General features: G+C 43.0%; 1 protein-coding gene across 6 annotated transcripts in view; it reads right to left on the bottom strand.

The window, feature by feature from the left end:
* SATB2 (SATB homeobox 2) overlaps positions 1-12481 on the bottom strand; it is a 211723-nt gene that overhangs the window by 109878 nt on the left and 89364 nt on the right. For 5 of the 6 annotated variants that reach the window (XM_090144256.1, XM_090144257.1, XM_031601176.2 and 2 more), the window contains one exon: positions 11793-12011. In XM_090144256.1, the coding sequence (XP_090000382.1) occupies positions 11793-12011 (219 nt within the window). Of the gene's footprint in view, positions 1-11792; positions 12012-12197; positions 12439-12481 lie in introns of those variants that run through there. The other variant, XM_031601175.2, reaches the window with a different exon arrangement.

Raw genomic sequence — 12481 nt, 5'->3', positions numbered from 1 at the left:
AAAAAAAAAAAAAAAAAAAAAAAAAAGCAGTATTGAGAGCATGTGTTTACACTAACGAGAAACGAGAAATAAAGAGGAATATGGAATATTTACCTCTATTTACCTCCAGCACAGCCTCTCCAGCTGTGTGCCTGGGACAGAATTGGTACTCAAGGGAGATGAGGCCTTTTGCTAGTGACAGAGGCACAGCTGCTCCTGGCAGCTCCCTACCTCTGCTGAACAGGTTACAGTAACTCGGCGTCGGCTTGGGCCTGCCACCCTGCCTGGGTCTAAGAGAAGAAGAGGAGCTGCTTGAGCTTTGAGCGCAGTCTCTCTGACGCAGCCGTTAAGCCAGGCAAGGCTAAGGCTGCAGCAGAGCAGTCAGGAGGCAGAAGCAATTAGCTGGAGAACAAAGCACGTCCAGCTCTCCACTCGGCCACCAAAATGAGCAGTAAAAGAGAACGCAGATGTCAAAACACTGTTTTACAGGAGTTCAAGACAGAAGAAGGCACAGCCAACTGCCCCGTTGTTCCAGCTGAAAGTTCCCTGCCAGCCAGCCCCAAATACAAACAAAGTGGTTATGCCAGCACCAGGCCTGTATGCTCACCAAGAACCATGCACAGTCCTTCCAGATCACATTGAAAGGCAAAGGCAAGGACACTACTGCTACATTTTTCCTAAATAAAACAGCTCAGTTGCTTCTACGTGTCTCCTACTTAAAATAAGAAGAAAAAATACCCTACAGCAGTAATTTATAATATGAACTAATGGAAAATATACTGATTTCACTCAAAACCAGTGAAGGAAACACTTTCAAATGAAGCTGGGTTTTTTTGTTTTTTTTTTTTTCCCCCTAGTCATCTTAAGCTATTTATTTTCTATAAGTTTTAGGTTTCGGTTTATGTAACTTAAAAACAAATTTATGGTTCAGGAGGGTTTTGGTTGTTTTTTTTTTCCTTTGTTTGGAGGGGCCACTTTTTCTTGTTTTTCTCTCATCTATGTAAAAAATAAAAAATAAAAGGCAAGGGGGATAAGACTTTCTAAGCAGAGTTCCACCCAGAATTAATTTTAATGACCAACATTTTAAAACCCTGAAAACTGAAACCACTAATAAGCCCTTAACTGGTGGTGCTAGCAGATGCCACCATATTATATAATTTTTAAAGCAAAAAGAAAAACATCCTTGAGCAAAAGCATTTTAATGAAGGTTCTATTAACTAGTCTCTTGGTACCAGGATAAGTCCCCTGGAATGTAACAGAAAAGCTTTTGGAGCTGGTTTGAGGTTTTACTTCTGGAGAAGAGCTGTGCAGCATGCTTAGGCCTGCTGTGGGATCTCCATTGGGACTCACCAGCAAGCTCTTTTCCCCTCCACGTCCATCCCTCTGTGAACAACCCCTGACAAGAAGAAATATTATCATCCTCCTTCATGTTACCAGATGAACAGCTTACTGAGACTGCAGCTACATCTCCCTCCTCAAGTCCTTTTACAGGCTGCTCCTGCTGTAAGACAAGCTCAGTGGATCTGTAATCGGCACCTCTTTCTCTCATGTCTTTTAGACACTAATGGCATTAGAAAAGCTCATTTTTAAGCTATTTACAGCAGAACCCTTTATGAACAAAAGGTAGAAAAGAGAGCAGAAGGTAGGATAAACTACATTACATACTAAAAGCAACGGACACCAAACTCAGTGTTACTTACAGAGCCCTTCACCCTGCTATGCCTTCAGCAAGGGGTTCAACTCATGCTACAGCAACATCATTATCAGATGGTAGTTGTTGGGTACAGAGGAACCTCAGAAGTCTCTGTCAGATCTTCAGAAGGAGAGTGAATGGAGGAGAGAACCCAGAACTAAAGAAGGTGTAGAAGCCATGCTACTATTCCCTGCCCTGGGAAGCATGTAGCCTCCCCTCCTCCCCGCTCAACATGCTGCATGTCTTCACTGAGCATGCGCTTATGGTTTACCATACCTGGTAAACCATACCTGGTAAACTTGCTCCTAGTGAAGCAAGAACGGGATGTGGGGCTCAGCCTTAAATTACAACTTCACTGTCCACACCTCACAGCGCTGTGGAGAGAGAACTTTTTTTGAGTGGCATCCCCAGATTCCTTCTTTTCATGAAGATAATAGGCTGTGGGGGAAACATTCCTGGTTTTCAAGAATAAGATACCACACATTTGACAACTCTTCCTTTGAAAGATTCTCCTTTCAGGAATATCCACTTTTATCAGGCAGCAGTATAACAGATTTTAAAAGCTATAGCATCTTCATCAAACAGGTCATGAGGTCAAGGAACAAGAGTCAACAGACATATCCTCTCTCTCAAGTACACAGTACACTTCATCTGTTCAGCCAGTAAGCTACATTTTGGGGAGAAAGTGCAAAGGACCCAGTCAGGCCAACCTACCATGCGTGGGTTCACTGGCTGAGATCCAGCAATCCAAGCTTTTGGGGCTCAGCAGGCTAAATTCCTACAACTGTATGCTAAGCTACTCCAGAGAACCAGATACTCCTGCTGGTGCAAATGCACGTGCTTGTTCAGAGGTGTCAGCCAAAGGGAGCAGATTACATCTGCTCTCCAAAAGCTGAGTTGGCTCCCAGCTCACTTCCGGATGCCACTCCAAATGCTGACTTACAAAGCTGCATGGTGCATGACTACAGACAAGGTTGCTGCAGTGAGGATCCCTTTCCATGCATAGTACAGCTGAACAGACACTGGGCTCACAGCTCTAGCATTCGGCTTTATAGAAAACTGTCTGCCAGGTTTTCCAAGCCTTGGGTCTTCAACTACAACCAGGTCCTACCTCAAGGGCAGCACAGCTGCACATGCTGCCTGGCACTGTGCGCCAACATGTGCAGGGCACAGCCCAAGACACTGGGGTTGCCAAAGGATCACCCAGGATCCTGTCTCAGCTGGTAATGGTTTGAGAGACCCGGTACTTCTACTGGAAACCAGGTTCACAATTAGGTGAGGGAAAAAAAAAAAAAAAAAAAAAAGAAGAAAAAAAGACACAGGAAAAAAATAATAATAATAATTAAAAAAATACAGCAGATTCTTTTTTCCCACAAAGTAGCACCACACTTTATTCTGAGGAGAAGTCTGTTTTACTACTTTCCTCCTTTCCATAGCATCCTCTGAGCCCATCTATTTGGCAGAGCAGAACAATACCATGACAGTATTAATAAAATTAGTAAGACTCAAACCAACGACAGAAGTATTACCTTTGTTAAGCCAAGCCCAGGCTCTCAGATAATGCCCTACAAGAGCAGTCAAGCAACAAGCCTACTTACTGCACTCTCACTCACAGCAGCTTGCATGAAGTCTACCATCCAGAGCTTGAGCTACAAACTCAACTTAAAAAAGACAGAGAAAAAAAAAGCTCATACTTCTTCTGTTCCTCTGCATTTTCTTCAAGTCTAAAAATTGGTAGAGTGTATGACAGGTCCACCTCATTTTTCTTAATGATGTTTTTATTATTCTTTCACTCAATTAAAGCAGAAATGGATATTGCATCTTCTGACTGTATAATTGTTATTGTAATCTGTTTTCGATCACTGCTTGGGAAATGGGTCCAAAACAACATAAACTATCCACAGCCTCAGAATACAAGTCATTTTCTTTTACTACGATACTTAAAGAGACATCTATCATGTTGCTCTGCTAGCATGTTTGTATTATGGCAAAAAAGTTATTTGTAAGTTGGGAAAAGACATTATGAAAATCACCTTTTACACCGAAGTATTGTATAACTCATAATTTATAACTACATTTCTTAATAACCACTCAAAATAATAAGATTGGAAATTGTGCACATCTAATTTTAATATATAAATAATGGAAATGCATATAAACCAAAACATGCTCAAAATATGAATTTATATTACTTTGGAAAAATAGCTCGGTTATAGTTTTGAAAATGACAAGCTTCATTTCCAGTATATGACTGTCAGCAAAATTTATGACAAAACTCTCTCTCTGAGTTTAGATTACCAAGATGGTAAATAGTTATATTTAAGTTTCCTCACTTATCTGAAGTTTCAGTGCAAGTGTAGAAAAAGTCAGCAGCTTCTAGAGAGTGCAGTGCCAGAGATACATAAGTAAAGGCAGACTAACCCTGCGGCACCTCGACAAAATACAAGTAGAAATAGGACATCTTAAAAGAGGGAGAAAGAAGGTAACCCTGCGGCTGTACGCATCGATACAAATCATGGTTCGGATAGAAGAAATGCTCCCTCTTTGGACATTTCTGGCCAGATTCTGCACTTCTGAAAAGGTGCACTGTCAACAGCATCCTTCCATCTCACTGCGTGCCTTTGGAAATAAATAAGGGAGTGTATTTCAGTGGGAGACACTTCTCCCGAGCTACGAAAATGCAGTGGGAGTGCGGTTATTTCACAAGATGCCTCAGTTTTCATATAAAGCAGTCTGACAGGTTATTTTTATTAAACATTTTCTGAGTCTTTTTACCTTGCTGGCATTGCTACTAACAACACACAGTTAGACTGCTTAATATTGCATGCCCTTCTGCTTAATATTGCATGCCCAACTGATACAAGGACATCAGGCAAAGCAAAATTACTGACAAGGTTTAAACTATCAGGCAGGAAATGTTGTATATAGAAAACAAGTCACATCCTTAAACTCTTATCTAGAGCTACCTGACTCTTTTCTCAAGTTCTTTCTGTCCTCTTCATAAAGATACTACAAATTACAACAGTCCTATCTTTTCCCTACCACCTCTGCATTTAGCATTTGATAGAGACTTTAAAACATATCTTCAGTTCAGATGTGCAGTCTCTGCCCTGGCAATAGGATTACGATACTAGCAATGCAGGGCTCTTGCTCGGTCTTGTAAGCCACCCTTTAATTATTTGTGTAGTCTTACTCCAAGCAAAAAAGACTCCTGGAAGGTTTTAAATAAGTCCTCTGACATTGGCAACATCAGTGTTCACATTTTGAAAAGTCAGAGTAAGAATTACATTTAAAAAACCCTACACGATTTCAAATATTGTTTGTAAGGGTTTCACATTGTCAGCAACCTTGAATGCAAATAACTGCTAATAGTGGAATGCTGAAAGTTTAGTATATTTTGAAATCTTCGGGTGCTATCAGCAAGCTTGTACAAGTATTTAAAATGGAAAAGCAACAATAAAAAATAATTAAAATATTAGTTTACATTTAAAAAAAAAAGTAAAATAAAGGCAATAAATTTGGAAATACAGAATGCTATCTTTTTCTCGTGTCAATACTTGGATCAAAGCGAATGGAGATGTGAGGCAAAGTACACAGAACAGCTGCAATACATGCTCCCATACATGGGATTCAGGAAAAAAAAAAAACTGAATGGTACAACTGCAACAGCATTGACAACAACACTGGCTGGCAGAGAACACAGCGCACATTAAAGCCGTCAGTTCGCTGTGAATGGCCACAACAGCCTCATTGAGATGGGCTAATGGTTCCTCCCAAATTAAATGGCAAAGCGTGTTTTCTGTGCTCCTTAGCATTTTAACTGATTTGTATGTAACCCAAGAGCAGGTATGTCGCTGATGAGTGTTCTTGTCGGGGGCAATTTTTGTCTAGTATGGCTAGAGGCTAGGAAATATTTCTCAAAAGCCATCAGCTGCCCAGGTGCCTGTTGTCTGCTATGACTGCTCCTTAAACCTGTACTAGTGACACATGTCACCATGCAGATCAACGTCCATGACCCAGCACGCTTGATACAGGAGGAACCAGTTACCACGGAACAGTTTTCCAGAGGTAGATGGGCCCCCGATCCTTCGTTTGGCACGCTGGGCCAGCCTGAAACCCCGTATGCTTCCAGGAAGACCACGCTGTGCTGGCAGTCACCAGGGCCAGCAGCAGGCATGGGTTATCTTGAACAAATCCTGACCTGTCAATTCAAAGAGAGTTGGTAATGCTTCATACCTTGGACAACTGGCCCTTTAATCCTAAAGCACAACAGTAGTTACTAATTTAACTAGATTACCATGAAGGACGGTAATTAAAGGCCTAACTTATCTATGCTTTGCAATTTGGGATTCAGAAAAAAAAAATCTGCCTCAGTTTTATAGATTTGCAGCTATTTTAAGAAGTTTAAAAATAGGATTTAAAAGCGGGTTGGGGACTGCTCAATCACACACACAAAAAAGAGTTTTCCTAAACAGGTCACACATCTGTTTGGTGAATATAAATACATGCCTGCAGTAAAGCTGTCCTCAGCTCCCACCACCGTGGTTGCCACCGTATTACCACCTTCTGTGCCCCTGCCGAGTGACAAAAATCTGACTGATCCAAGCAGCTCGCTTCAGCTCCAAATCACTGTGGCCTCTTTCCTCCCCATTCTAGGCAGACAGCTTTCAGGAAAGCAGTAATAATGAAAGTAACTATAAAATTATTCAAGCTAGCATCTCCATGAGAAGCATTAAACCCAAATACCTTTTAAGGCATTTTAAGGTATGACCTGATACCATCTGAAAGCCTCTACTGCAAGCTAGGAACTGCAAGAGCAACTGTAGACTGTTGAAATGACAATGTGATTATAACTACACTAAGCTGGGCTTTTTCCATTTTTAATCTAGACAAAATACTCAGTGCAGTAAAATAAATTAAAAAAAAAAAAAAAGATATAAATAGAATATAAAGGCTCCTAAAACTTACGTATTTAGGAAAGAAATCTCTAAACCTCATCTTTAAGCATTTTTTTGTAACAGTAAAAGTTTAAAACTGTTTTTCTTCCTTTGATGTTCAAATACTTAATCTAAACTCTGAGAGAGAAAAAAATATTGCAACTAAATTTCTCAAAAGTATGTTTCTTCACTGGCATCTTTGTGGATTTTAGTATAATTTTGCCATCTTCCTCAGGCAGAAAGAGAATCATGGGCAGCCACTGACAGAATCACTCTGGCAAGAGTTCTCAAACAAGCACCCTATAAATAATTGACAATGAATCTACTCTGTCCCAGCAACAGAAAGGAAAGGCAGGACACAACTTACACAGGGAAGGGAGAAAGAGTTAATGGCGACTTCTTCAAAGATGGTTGCTTTTTCTTTCCTTTTGCTCATGATGAGGACAATGCATCAAGTTAACTGATGTGGCTGTGTCTGGGGTGGGGAGGAAGCGGGGAGATGACGCTAAATACTTAGGAACTGTTGTGGGAAAAAATACAATCTTGCTACAGCTAATCTTAAATCTCGAATTCAAAATTGCCAGTGGCTTTCTGCAGATGCAACTTAGAGTTCCAAAATTACTCTAAACATCAAATTATGCCTAGGTCACCGAATGGGTGGATACCCTATATTCTGTTTAATGTGTATGTTCAATTGCACATATACTTTAACCGACCGTGTCTTTATTTTAATAACAGGCCGACTACTGAAAACACATAAAGAGAGGCTATTTTTCTACCTCAGCAGAAATACAGCTGATACACTACGTGACCCTTCAGGAGCAACTGCTCTATTTATTCTATTTAAGCAACATAAGCTGATTGGAAAAGGAGGGGGAAATCGGGAAAAAGAACAGATACCCATTTTTAAGCATCAGCCATGGAAAAGAAATCACTGCCTTGCTTTTCTTAAGCTTCAGGTTAAACTAAAAGTCTCTTCCTTGTTACATATTAGAAACGCATTTACATTTCCTCGTAATTCCTAGTGAATCATACTGAAACAAAAGGCAACATTTTCCAACTATTCTGCAACAGAAAATACAGTCACGCACTGCTGGTTCTGAAACTAACAAGGATCCGCAGCTCTCGTGCTTCTGTACCTCAAAACGTTCAATTCTTCCAAATAGCTACATCCTTCCTTTCGGCAGCAAGGAGATACCCCTCATCCAGGTAGGAAGACCGTCTGAAACTTAACCTAGCCTTCTGCTCAATTAGTAAGAACAACTGGAACATGCTTCTTTGCTCCTTTCAGGATCCCATAGAGAGCTTAATGCCACCTGACTGCTTAGAGCAGAATAGCAGAGCTGAGCAAGCTCTACTCTTCCAGCTGCATGTAAGTGAGTTTTGCTCCCTATTAAAGTATGTTAAATCCTTGTAAGAGATACAGAAGACAGTGAAGATCCTATAACATTTTTTTGCAGAAATAGAATGGACCTTGACAAAGAACTCTTTAACCATCCTTGGACGGCACTTTCATTGCCCCAGGGAGAGATCAGAACAGATCTCTCTCTGTACCTGAGCAGACATGGCTGTGACACAGCAGAGCCTCCAGGTGCTCACCTCAGCGAGAGCCACCATCCATACAACCCATGCACCCGACTCCACTTAAGCACGGGAATCGCGCTGCAGATCAGTGTCCCGATCACATCATTTAGTTTGAACCATCTCTGGGTTTTTTTCTCCATTAATATTTTGTAAATTAAATCATATTATAGATTGAGAGTCACTTAACTGTTATTACTATCAGACCGCATCAAAATAATCTAACCGGCAATTTTTTGCAGTCATTTCCTGCCCCAAACCTGAACGAGTTCCTTGGCAGTATGTTGGTTCTATGTTTGTACCTCAGCAAACCAAATTTCAGAACAGCTCTGCCCGTACCCTGGCACTGTAAGTAGCGCTCAGAGGCTGCAGATGCTCATTTCCTTGGCTCTTCCTGACAAACACATAAAAGCGTACGCACATCCACTTACGCACAAACAGGTTTGTGAACTGTGGTCAACAATTTTACAAATATAAGTTTCTTAGCCATTAATGATTTTTTTCTTCCCCCTAAATCCTTATGGAGTGAATTACTAACTGCAAGGAGACGCCAATTCTAGTAAGTGAATGTTACCCAACAGAGACATAAAGCTGTCAACACCACGGTGCTCTTACTTGCTTTAAACTCTCTCCCAGGCTTCATATGTTTTTTAAAGCAATATTAGCCTTTTTTGTTGTTGTCTTCCCAGGAACCTTTATAAATCTGCCTCTCCTGAACATCTGAACACTTGTGCTTCCTCGTATATGAGTTATAGAACAAACAAGTTGGATAGCTGCTTAAATGTTTTGCAGAGCACTGGGCTGCTCAGGGCAAACAAGAACTGGACTCTAACACGTAGGACTGACACTAACATTATTGTGAACAGCACCAGAACTTCTGAAGCCCCTGTTAACTGCAGCCTTTAAGAGCCTGTTTATCTTTTTCTGACCTTTGCTAGTTTATTACAGCCTCTGAATTAAGTACCTTCAGTTTAGGAACAGGGGAAAAAAAAAAGAAAAAAAAAAAAAAAAGAGAGTCATAAAGACAAGATTTTTCTTGAGAACAACTGCTCTTCTGCCTGCACTACAAAAGCTGATATCTATACACTTCTCCACTCATAAATCTAGACGAAAAGCTACAAATACCTACAACAATATAATATTTTTCTATTTCTCAGGGAGTCCCTTAAAAAGAAAATGGTAGCAAAAGTAACTGTGACTATAAAACCTGTTACCAAAGGTCATCGTTCTCATCAGAGCACCAGTTAGTTAGAGCTTATTTTTCTGTTCTCAGGGATTTTGTTCAGGAACACACAGTGTAAGACCAACAAGACACTTGACAGGGAGGAAGGAGTGCCAGTATTTACATCTCTAAGGCCCAAAAGAACTATTAGTATCTGTCTTCGCTTTTAAAAATCTCTACATACACTTTGCAGAATTAAAAAAATAACAAACAAAATCCAAACTAAAATGGTCTCTAGCTTCAGTAAAATATTTCAATTTTTTTTCCTGAAGTTCACGTTCCATTGATTTCAGCACTTATTTCGAGGTTGAAATGTAAGAACAAACTGAAAGACTGATAATCAAAGCCCTGAATGTCATTTCATTACATCCTTCAGTAGTTCCCTTTTTATCAAAACCAGGAATAGCACTAAAAGGGCCTTTATCAATATTTGTTTGAAGAGAAGTTTCATACTAATTTGTCAGTAGATTAAAAGTCTTCCCGCTGATGCCTACAGCCACATTTCACAATTGGACAGAAAAAGAATTATGAATGCTGCAGCATTCACTGCAAAGATGCAGACTTCCAAACATACTGAAACAGTGTGATCAGCATCCAGAAAGAGAATGCTTCGTCACACAGGTTCTTAGAGATCAGACTTGAAAAAGAGCAGAGGAAAAATATCTGGAAATCAACCGTCGATTTATCCTGAGAGCATTTCCAGGAGAGGAAAAAAATGAAATCAATTTTAAACAGCACCATTATCTTATTAAAGAGATCTGCCTTAACTAATTTAGTATTGAGTATTATAGAACCTAGGTAGGTATTCAGACAGGAATAATTTTCTTCTTGCTTTCTGTATTGATACAGAGTAATGAATAAACTTTATTATGAATCTCTTAAAACTAAAGGGATTCCGACTGCTTAAAAAACACCAGCGAGGAAAAACATTTTCTCATGCATTACCTACTGCCCCACACTTGTACATTCCACTCTAAATCAACGCTAGAAATGAGCCAAACAGTAATGAATGAAAACGCGAGTTCTTAAAAGTTTGCTTTCAGAAACGAGTCTTTGTCGTGTGAGAAATCTTCCCTGAGCCAACAGGCCAGATTCAATCTGAGCCACCAATATCATCGTAAAGCCCTAGGAATTTCTTAGCAAACACAGCAGCAATTAGCAAGCAGTATACATATTCCAAAACATTTAAAATCGTTCCTTGTAAGTGTGCTTCAGTAAGGCCCACCAGCAAAAAGATTCAGCTCTAAAATTTCCTGTACAATTGAGCAGCAGTAGTGCCTCAGTCTCCCAAAGGCATCCAAAACTCCACGCATTACTACTCTGGTGCTTTGTATATGATTAACTCGTTGATTTTTATAATTATTCAATAATTATTTTTCTGGCAATTCTTAAGTGGATTAGTGCTACAAGTCTCTCATCGCAAAGCTTTCTTCTCCTCTAGGTTAGAAGAAAACAGTTAAGAGGTTTAAAAGCAGACACACAGCGATCCAAGAAACAGAGAAAACCAGAGAGGTTTCTTACCCTTCATTAGGTACAGAAATGAGTCCTACTTTTCTAAAATAAAAGAAAATAAGATCTGCAGCCCCTTAGCAAACCTCAGCAATTAGATCGCCTATTGAGCCAAAGAGGTCTAAATCAGCATCTAATGGAAAATCGCTAAATAAATCTCACGTAGCAGGAGTCATGTGACGGCCAGCCCGAAGTATCTCTTGCAATGTCATTTACACAAACTCTTTGTGTATAAACAACCGCGTTTGTGTATTCCCTCTCCGCGCGGTTTTAAATACAAATACGGAGAGGCTTTAGAAGAAAAGGTAACGTTACGGCTGGCCCGCCCTGCTCGTAGCACACGGCTAATTTCGGACTTTTAAATACGATTTTCCAAACGCGAGGCTACGCCGCATAAATACAGCGGCATCAGAGGTCGGTCGGGAAAAGAGGACATTTTAGAGAGTCGAGCTGCTTGGAAGAAAAGAAAGCGAAGCACGTGCGTTACTCAGACTCACCCTAAGCACTCTCTGAACGCGAAAGCGACCGGCAGCGAGATAGCAGAGTATGAAAGTTACGGCACCGCAGAGAACTGCGGGATCGCCGCACAAGTTACGCCAAAGAGTTCGGCTGTCAGAGCCGGCCCTCGCACGTGAGTCCCCGTCCCCCTTACACTCCGCCGAGCGCTGCCAAACGCAGCCGGCAGCACCTGGACTCTCCCAGCCGCGAGCCCCGCGTGCCCGCCGCGCAGAGCCGCACCCGGAGCCGCCCGCCCCGCTCGGGCCCGGCCGCTGCTTCCCGGTGCTCGCAGCCGAGCCACGCGCCGCCCGACCGGGCCGAGGCTTTCCCGCAGGACCCCTCCGCGCTCCCGCTCTCCGCAGCACGGTTATACCTCCCACGGGCTTGGCGACGGCGCCGTTGGGCCTCCCGCGGGTGCCCATGGGGCTGCCGTTCTGCTCCAGCCTGGCCACCTTCCCGGGGGGGGGCCCTTTGACATCGGGGCTGCCGCTGCCTCTGTCGGGGCTGTCCCGCAGGCAGGGGCTCTCGCTCCTCCGCTCCATGCTCGGGGACGCGGCTCCCGCTGGCAGATCGCAGTAGAAGGAGCACGGACCTAGGGGGAAAGAAACGAGGGGGCTTCAGCCGCCGTCTCCTCCCGGGACCCCGCGGCTCCCGGCGGGACGGGGCCGGGCGGACTCCGGGCAGCCCCCGCGGGCAGGTGCTGCGGAGCAGGGAAGGGGAGAAGTAGCTCCCCCCGCGCCGCCCGCCGCGGACCGCCGGGAGCCGCCGCCGTACTTACTGCTTAGAGCCTGGCTGTAAGTTGGCTGAGTTGGGCTCTGTCCATGGATCAAAAGTAGAGAATCCAGGGTGGAAAGTTTTCTCGGTTCCTCCTCGCGAGCCGCTTTCTTCCCTTCTCCCGCTCCCCCCACCCCTAGCCCCCTCCTCGCCCTCGCCCCGGGCTGCGGGGCCGAAGCCCCCTCCCGGCGGGTCCCGGGCGGCGGACGGAACGGAGCGGAGCGGGCGGGCGGGGGCGCGGGGCGGGGAAGCGCGGGGCCGCCGCCGCGGTGCGGAGCGGAGGGCTGA

The sequence above is a fragment of the Phasianus colchicus genome, chromosome 7, assembly GCF_987193195.1.
Source record: "Phasianus colchicus chromosome 7, bPhaCol1.hap1.1, whole genome shotgun sequence".
Classification (NCBI taxonomy): Eukaryota; Metazoa; Chordata; class Aves; order Galliformes; family Phasianidae; genus Phasianus; species Phasianus colchicus.
Note: the sequence above shows the minus strand (reverse complement) of the source record. Positions and strands in the feature narration are given on the sequence as shown.